General features: G+C 42.2%; 1 protein-coding gene across 1 annotated transcript in view; it reads left to right on the top strand.

Annotated features, from left to right (window-relative positions):
• Nucleotides 1-9,646, top strand: part of PTPRG (protein tyrosine phosphatase receptor type G) — a 305,765-nt gene that overhangs the window by 121,475 nt on the left and 174,644 nt on the right. Inside the window, 2 exon segments of the mRNA XM_005420237.2 lie at nt 895-1,074; nt 6,427-6,575. Of these exon segments, the coding sequence (XP_005420294.2) occupies nt 895-1,074; nt 6,427-6,575 (329 nt within the window).

Genomic DNA, 9,646 nt, shown 5'->3' with positions numbered 1-9,646 from the left:
CACTTAAAGAGCTGCGAGCAACAAGTGCTTTACAAGAAATCTATGCTGTCATTTCAGGAGCTTAAACCACTGTTTGCACTCATAGGAAGATAAGCTCTCAGTCTCTGTTAATACAACTTAAAGGTTGGAGAGGCGGGTCATGAGAAAAATTTGAAATTCATTTTAGATCCTCCTAAGAGTGATGCTGAGGGTCCCTGGTGTTCTAGTACATCTTGGGCTGGTATGTGGTGTGGATGACAAGGTCTTTGCCTTGGACCTTTCATTTTTCCATATTATTTTAGTTGAAAACTCATGTAAGAATAGCAACAAAATAAATTTACTGTGAGATTATTGTCCTGTTTACTTCTTCCAGAGTATTTTTTCCATTGTTGTTTTCTTCAAATTTACTAACATACATATAATTTAATTCTTTCTTTTATTATTTTCTGGCTTCAAAACCTCCAAAAGAAATGAGATCATTAATAAAGATCATATTATCTAAGCATAGTATTGCAAGAACACAAGTTAATGTGTGTCTGTTACATTATTTGTCCATACTGAAAGGATAAACTATACAGTAATATATTAAGGCTGGAGCTTTAGGGAAGTTCCTGGAGCAACGTGGTAATTGATAACATATGCACAGGAGGAGCTTGGGAACTGCAGAAAGTTTTATAGAATAGTTGTTTTTTAAAAAAGGCCATTGTTCATTACTGCCAGAGGCAAAGTTGGAACACAGCGCAAAGCCAAAGGATTTCAGTCTCCTCATAAGTTAAAAAGTCTTAACCTCTTTCAAACGTGGGAATTGTAACTGTGATGGAGTTACCTGGGGAGCTTAAGTGCTTCATCCTCACACTTAAGGGTTCTCCAGCGCTGTGGAGCCACTGGGATGCTGACATTGGTGTTTTTTCACAGGTACCTATGGTCCTGAGCACTGGGTGACATCCAGTGAGAAGTGTGGGGGGTCTCACCAGTCCCCCATAGACATCATCGACCACCTGGCCCATGTTGGAGATGAGTATCAAGAGCTGCAGCTGGATGGTTTTGACAATGAGTCTTCAAACAAGACTTGGATGAAAAACACAGGAAAAACAGGTATGTTCTCTTCTGCTTGTCTCCATAGCCTGACTGCAGTCAATTAAATATTCAAGCCATGTTCCACCCTCCTCCTTTATCATTGTTTTGTTGTTTGGGTTGTTTGTCTTTTTTTTTTTTATGTAATTTTTCAGTAGGAGCCACCTACCTCTGCCTCTCCATTCTCTGCAGAGCTAGTTCTACAGATTGATTTTAAGGGATTCTTTTAAGGGTTGCTTTTTTGGTGGTTTTTTTTTTGTTCTCAGTCTAAACTAATTCTCTTGGTAGTCAGTTATTCCTCAGAATAAAAGGCAGGGTAAGAGTTTCAAGGTGTAACCTTGAATTATCAGCTTTGGGAGGCTGTAACACCTAATCCAAAAGAATGCTGAGATGTAGGGCTCAGGGGGGAAGGAGAGAGGAAGTCTTAGAAATTGGAAGATTTTAGAGAAGAAAGAGCAATAACTGCTCAGAGTAGTGGGGTCTTATTAATGTTTTTCTGGTATGATTATAGCACAGTGTTCTTCACTGAAGTGAATCCTTTTCTGCTCTGTCTGTTCTGGCTTTTAGAGAAAAAAGAGCAGGCATGAGTACTGCTTATTTTTACCAAAACAGTTCAACGAAAGGTCAAGGTTGATTTATATGCAAAGCTGCATGCATTTGATTACTCTTTAATTCTAAAAACGTAAAAAGCAGAAATTATAAGGCCACCCTCTTCATTTGACAAGGTCAAGTATTTTTAGGGAATTGGATTAAACCACTAATTAATTCAATTTTATTTATTGGAAGTATATTTTTATCTTTATTAGCATCTGACATGCATCTCTATAGTGCTCTCTGTGCCATGTCCCCTGTCACAGGTGGGCTAGCTGGACCCAGGGCATGTACCTGCTCTGGAGTTGGTGGCTCAGCTGTGTACACAGTGTGACACCCATCAACTCCAGGGCACTTCACATCTGAGCCATGGCCTGGAGTCCAGCAAGTGCCTCAGATCCAGCTCCAGCAGTTCAGGATCTTAGCAGCAGTTATTGCCCCTCAGATGAAATGGAGTGGCAGACTGTAGCTTGTTTTCCTTCACTACAAAGCAAATCCAGTTAACATAAACCACCACCAAGCATAGCTGGGGGTTTTGATGCATTACTTGGGGTTTTTTCCCAGATTCACTGAGAAGTGCTCCTGCTTGCTTTGTAATCCTGACTTGGTTGCCCGTGGTAGCAGCATGAGGTTCAGGCAAGGTGGAATGCTATGGAAATTTGGTGCTTAATTAATCTACTCATGTTATGCACCCTGCCCTTTATGGTCAGAGAGGCTGTTTGTGGTAATCAGCAATAAATGTAATTAAAAAGACCTGAAAAAAGTGATGGTGCTATTCTTCTAAGAAGTATGTTAATGCTGTCCTTTACATGTAACAGTAACATTGCTGCACATACAGTAAGAAACCATGTTAGAATCATAGAATCATTTAGGTTAGAAAAGACATCTAAGAACATTGATTCCAGCCATTAACCCAACACTGCCAAAGACGCCACTAAACCATGTCCCTTAGTGCCACATCTACCCATTTTTTAAATACCTACAGGGATGGTGACTCCAGCACTTCCCTGGGCAGCCTCTTCCACTGCTTGCCAACCCTTTTGAAATTCTTTCTAGTATTCAATCTAAACCTCCCCTGGCAACACTGGAGGCCATTTCTTATTGTCCTGTCACTTGTTATCTGGGAGAAGAGACTGACCCCCACCTGGCTGCAACCTCATTTCAAGGAGTTGTAGAGACCAAGAAGATCCCCCCTGAGCCTCCTTTTGTCCAGGCTGAGCCCCCCCCACCTCCCTCAGCAGTTCCTTATCAAACTTGTGCTCCAGACCCATTCCTAGCTCTGTTGCCTTCTCTGAACACACTCTAGCCCCTCAATGTCCTTCTTGTAGTGAGGGGCCCAAAAGAGAGCCCAGTGCCAAGGGGACAGTCACTGCCCAGGTCTGCTGGCCACACTGTTGCTGGTACAAGCCAGAACCTTGTTCTATTGAACTGAAAAGTGTCAGCAGATTTTCTGGTCTTGGCACAGTTGGCAGTGAAAGCTGAAGCTTCAGTCTTCTCTGCTGGGTGATTTTAGCACTGCTGCTATATTTGATTTCCTCACCCATTGGGGTATGGATTTTTGCTGACAAGTTATTGCTTCTCAGAGCAACAGTAACTGTCACTTTTCCTGGTAACTTATGGCCTTTTACTGGTAAAGTGAAGACTCTTTTTTGCCTTGCTGTCAGCCCTGATTTCTTCTGCTGAGCTCCTAACTCCTCCCTTGTTTTATCAAGTCCCATTCCTTTTCTTGGTTTTCTGACCTTTTGAAGAAACTTGCCTGGCATTAATTTTTAAGGTGGTAAGTGGCAGAGCAGCAAACCAAATAGGATGTTTTGGCTTGTGGGTAGAAGATAGAGGCCGACTGTGCCATAAATCCCGATGCATTTTGGCAGCGGAGTCTTGGAGCAGATGGCCACACAAGACCTTCATATTGCAGACTGACAGAGACAGTAAACTAAATAACTGTTTAAGAAATGGTGATGGATGTAGAGGGCATTTCTCAGCAATTAATGTCTGGTTTAAAGAGACAGGGGTCCCTGGGAAAGCTAAAGGCCCTTAACCTTAATGATCATTAACTGGCAGGAAAAATGCTGCTTGGGTTATTGTATGGCTGTAGGACCTAGTAATTTTTTTTTAAATGATTGAACAATGAATTATTTTTAAGCTCTGAAAGGTAATTCTGTTTAGATTTGTTCTGCTCTTTCTTGTTTGTGTTCCCCTCTCTACCAGGTAAAGAGCAGACAATGTAGAGAAAAGAGTGTTTCGTTCAGAAAATATCAGTGGATTTTATAGGTCTCTGTCTTGACTAGAAGTGCTTTTGTGCACAATTACATTGGCAAAGGCACTAACATGGGTTCAATTTCTTCACTAGAGTAGCTGACCATAGTATTGAGTGATAGAGATCACTTGGAGGATATACACATTTCGTAGTTGTATTTGCATTAGTTGTGTTCATACAAAACTAAAATGAGGAGAATTCTGCTTAGAAAAACTTACTAAAATTTCTGCCAGAAATGTTGTTTAGTATCCTATGTAATATGCATCATTCTGCTTGGTCCTCACCATTAGAGCTGCTCTGCTAGGGCAGGGGAAGAGCTGCTTTGAGTCCAGGTTTATTCCTGCTCTCACAGAGGTGATGGGCATTCAACACCAGCCCTGAACCTGAAAATGACATCACACAATTGTGGTCTGGGTGGCTGCACCCCACTTTCTTTCGGTTTTTATCTCAATTATATAGTATTTTAAATTAGTGGGCTTTGGGGGTTGATTCCTTGCACTCTACAGAAATCCTGGGATAAAAGCAGTGGCTCCCAAAGTCCAGTAAAGTGATATTTGGTTGTTTTAGTCCTGAGTACCTGGGGTCACAGAAAAAGGAGGGAAGTTCCTGGCAGTAAGGGGATGCTGCTTAGCTGGGAAGGCGGTGGGAACATGTGTCATACAGCTCAGCAGTGTAAGAAATACTGTAAAATGAACAATTAGATGAACATTCCAGATTGTACATCCTCCTAATTATCCTTTTTAATTATTCATCTAAAACAAGTAAAATGACCCCTGACAGAGCCATAAATTATTTGGGAACTATCAAATATTTATTAGATGCAACTGAATCTCCACAGAGGTTTTTAACAGATACATGCAAATCTGCTTTGCTGAATTCCTCATCTCCTACAATTTCATCTATAGAATTTGTAACTAACTGATTGCATGAGATTTTTCACCATTTAAAATACTGCTGAGCTCATTGAGAATTTTTTAAGGGAAGTAGAGAGCAGTGGTGCTTTCAGTCACTCATGTTTCAGGGAATTGGTGTAAGCAGACAGTGACTACCAGCAGTTCCCTGACTGACACAGGCACTATCCTATAGCCACTTCTGCACCACCCATCCTCCTCCACAAAGCATGCAAAGGGAGTGCAGAAAGAAGCAGAAATCATGGAAGACAACAGCCCCGTGATTTTGCTGGCGCAGTTTAGAAGCATCTGAACATCTCATGCAATTTAACATTAAGATGGTTTTGACACAAACCGTTTAAAGTTGAGCTGTGTGGAAAAATTGCACCTGAGATGATGCTGCTGTAGGCCCCTGTCAGGGGAGGGCACAAAGCCTGGCCTGCAGCATTGAGTCACCAGCAGAGAAATAACTTTTATTTCACAAGTAGCTTTCTTTTGTTTTTTTTTCCAGCGGTGAATAAAATCCTCCTTCTTACATAACAAAATTGGATTTATATTAATGTTCCTGTTGTGATGACAGAGTTGGCTTAAGAACACAGAGAAATCCTTGTGGGTTTTGCTATTTTCATTAAAAAAGAAAAAAACAAATTTCCAAAATCAACCCCAAAACCTAAATTCTAGGATTCTAGGCACAGCAAGCACTGGTCTGCAATGACAGAAACAACATTCAAATTTTAGTTCTGTTTTTGTGAAGGATGAGAAGAAATAATTTTGTGGGGAGCAGTTTTTAGGAATGGTATGTATTAAAACCAGGAGATGCTGGAAAGAAAGGGGATATTGTAGTGAGAGTAGCAGAAAGGAATTTTTTGAAAGCTGGAATCAGTTCTTGGTTGGACCACAGGCCTCCCCTGGCAACATGTACCAGCTTCCACCATATGATTCTGCCCTCTGTTTGGACCTACGGCTTTTATTGTTACATAAAATACAAAGGCCTTTAGAAGTGAAAAGGGAATACAAAGAAGATCTTTCTGACCCTCATTGAATCCCGTAATAATAATATCAGAGTTACTGTAATAAAACACAGTTTTGGGACATGAGGATGTCTCATGACTGGGTCTCCAAAATGTTATTGTGACTCTCCCTATTTTACAGAGGGGAGGAGCAGGGAGGCTTAGGAAAGAACCCAGCATGTCCAGCAGTAGAGGTGGGACAGGGCACAGAGTCCCCACCAACAAAAAAGAGGAAATCCAAAAAACAGGAGACCCATTCTTTTCTTGTCATCTACAGACCTTGAGGGGTTTATAAGGGCAGGGACCATGGTCAGCCATTACCCTCTGGAACCACATTAAACAGGTTTTGATGTAGTTTCCATTTAAATTTTAATCAAAGTCCAATAAGGAGGGCAAAATGTCCTTGAGAAATTTGGACTTTGGGGTTTTCTGTAGTCTGTGTAACTTCATATTCGCTTCCAGAATTAGCCAACATTACTTGCAGACCGGATTTTTAACAATCCCGATAAAGAGGAAAATGATGAGCCAACATTTTACATGCATTAGGAGAAGTATTCTGATATAATGAGCAAAAAAGTGTTTCAGAAGAACTATGCTGAGTTTCTTTCTTGTTCTGTGTGTGCAGTTGCTATCCTGTTGAAGGACGATTATTTTGTCAGTGGTGCCGGGTTACCAGGCAGATTCAAGGCAGAGAAAGTGGAGTTTCACTGGGGCCAAAGCAACGGATCGGCTGGCTCTGAACACAGCATCAACGGCAAGAGATTCCCCGTTGAGGTGAGTGGAGAGACATGTGCTTGTGTTCTCAGAGAAAACAAAATCAGAAGGTACTGCTGTAGTCCGAGGCACATGTGAACTAGGGCAGTGTTTCTCTCAGTGAATGTATCACTTTGCAGGCTCTTCCGGCCCTCACAGCACTCTATCCATCATCTCTCATGTGCTTCTGCAATGTCAGCTCCAAGCTCTGCTTTGCTGGCCTTGCCAGCTCTCATGTCCCATGGGTTGAGTTGCAAACAGCCACTTTTCTCGTTTGTCCCATAAGCTTTCCATGTGTGGGAGGATCTGCTTACAAATATCTGCTGAGTGACCTCGTTGTCCTCCAAACTTTTCCTTTCCCATGACGCTTTCAAAGAAATAGCAGCAGTTTGGGAGCCATCGTGCTGAGACCACTGTCTGTCAGCAGAATTGCCTTCTTGCCCACACACAGGACCTGACCTCTGCCTGGGTTCAGCTGCTGTCCTCTGCCTGGCATTAACAGGACCTCTCCATAGATCCATGCAAACACCTCTGTGTTTGCTCTGCCTGTGCTGGAGCCAGCTGGGCCCGAGCCAGCCCCAGCCAAGAGCGGCCCAGCTATCCCAGGAGTGAGGCCTGGCCTCGGGCACAGCGCCCTGAGAACACAGCCCTGCTCCAAGCCAGGGCCAGACACCTGTGTGAGTGACTGTGGGGACATGCCTTCAGATGGGCTCAGAGACAGGGCCAGGCACCTATGTGCATTGACTGGGGGGATATGGCTCAGTGACTGTGGGGACATGGCTTCAGACAGGCTCAGGGCCAGGCACCTGAGTGCAGTGAGTGCAGGGATGTGCCTTTGGAGGGCCCTGAGTGCAGGCACTCTCAGGGAGCTGGGTGCTCTTGGGTCTTGGTTTGTGAGCAATAGCCCCAGGTTGCTCTTTCGTCACTGCAGTGTTTTCTGTGTCAACAGAATTTGTTGATAGTTTTCACTCGATACCCAAGGTTTTGCATGGTGAGATAAACAAGAGGTTATCTGGGATTACCTTTGCCTGTGAGTAAGCAGATATGCAGTTCCCAAGTGGATCCTGAGCAGGTTGCAGGGAGCTGCGCTTGCTTTCCCAGAAAATTCATGGGTGAGCACAAGTGGTGGTCTTGGGACTTGATTCACCCCCCAGCTTGCCATAATTCATCACACGAGGTTTTAGCCAAGTCACGTTTATCAGGAGCTGGGAGGAGGCTTCCAAAGCTCAAAGGGAGGTTGTCATAGACTGGTGCATTATCAAAACCTCCAATTTTCATCTGCATGTTCAAACTGCCCCATCACACAAGAATTAGAAGCTGTTTTTTGTATCCCAATTGTGTACCTGTATGTTAGATTTTCTGAGAGGCAGAGATTTTATTTTTGTCTTCTTTTTAATGAGCTTTTCCATTATCATCTCCTTGATGTAGCTGTGCTTTCTCACAAGGGGCCACCCCTGAGCAGATGGAGCAAAAGCTCAAACACTGTCATGCTGCCCTGTCTGTCTCAGTTGGCAGTACTGGTGTTTGTAAACCTCAGGATGATGCACTCAGGAAATCTATAGAGCAAATCAACTCCTCTTCTGAAATTTGGGGAGTGGAGGGGGTGAGAAAGCCTGGGCCTTCTTGTTTGTGTCAAAAATAGTATTTCTACTTCAGAAAAGCTTTCTTAGGATTCCAAGGCTATTTGATGGTGGCTTGATGAATGGAAGCTCTTGTACTGTGGAAATGAGCATATTTCTAAGAAATCATTTTCTTATGTTGTAAATGTTCTTCATTTCAGTTGTTTAGAATATTAACTTGAAAACTGGGGGGAGACTGCTGGATCAGATAGGTTTAGTGTTAATCCTAATGATTTCTAAGTGATTTGTGTTTGTTGCAATGACATGCACCTCTGGCCTTCCTTGATATGATGACATTAGCGGAATTCCCACAGCCATTCCCTTACTTTTTTTTTTAAGGAAGAACAGTTTCCAAATCAAGCCTTTCCCTATTGTGATGCTATCTACTTCCTACACAAGAATTCTGATTTTCAATCATGTGGTGCAAAGGATTTCTGTGGGTGGATTTTGGAGGGTCCAATATGTCTAAGGTGATAAAATTGAGTCCTTATTGATGATAGATGCAAAATCTGTCTAAATAGTTGGGATTAGACTTCTCAAACAGTAACTGTACATGTATTCTCAGTGGGGCTTTTCATTTGTAATGCTAATTGTGGTGCAGCTTGCAACTGTCTGATGCAACCCCAATTGCCTGATGCTGGGAGGTCTGTGCCAAAAGCACACTATTTCATTTGAGAAGTAGCATTTCTAGGGAGGCTGTGGAAAGGATAAACCAAAATTCTATCCTACAGAAAGCAAAGCCTAAACCATTCTGATTCTTCTGAGCCCATGGACACAGGAAAAGCTTACAGCATTGTGCAGGTTTTGACATTCCAGGTCTGCAGCAGTTAGAGTGGCAATGCAGCTGAAAGGAAATGTTTTCTGAGTCTTTATTTTGCAACCAGATGTGGACTATGCAAAACCCATTAGTTCCAAAGCACATCCCAAGGGAACACAGATAGATCAGCTTCATCCATAGAATGAGATCTGTGCACATTAAGTTTAGAAGTTTTTTCCTCTGGGAAACAAAGCGCTTGCTGGTAGTCTTTTTTCTTGAAGAGGATACAGAAACTAATTAGAAATGTCAGATCTAATACAGAGCATTATTGTTTGACCATGTTGTTTGGTCTTTATTATTACAACTAATGTGTCAGATGGTAAGGCTGTCTACGTTAATTGGTTTCCTTCATTGAAGCCCATCTGGATCATATTTTTTTATGATTTATATGTTAAATTAGTTAGTAAGATATATGAGAACATCCTTTTGTTTCCTGCTTTAAAGGCATGTTGGATCAAAGGCGTATTATCTTGCAGTACTTTAATGTAGCATATTGTGACTTCTTTTTAAACTATGGCACATGTAATGGTATTCTTTCACTATGTGGTCTTGATTGCTTATTTATTGATTAGATTTTCCTTAGTGATACTTGATCTTTATGAAGCCATTATGAGTTTGGCTTTTTCTGAAGCAGCATTCATGATCAGAGATGTCCA

This window comes from Geospiza fortis, unplaced genomic scaffold (assembly GCF_000277835.1).
Source record: "Geospiza fortis unplaced genomic scaffold, GeoFor_1.0 scaffold70, whole genome shotgun sequence".
Taxonomy (NCBI): domain Eukaryota; kingdom Metazoa; phylum Chordata; class Aves; order Passeriformes; family Thraupidae; genus Geospiza; species Geospiza fortis.
This window is presented reverse-complemented; position numbering and strand designations above follow the sequence as displayed.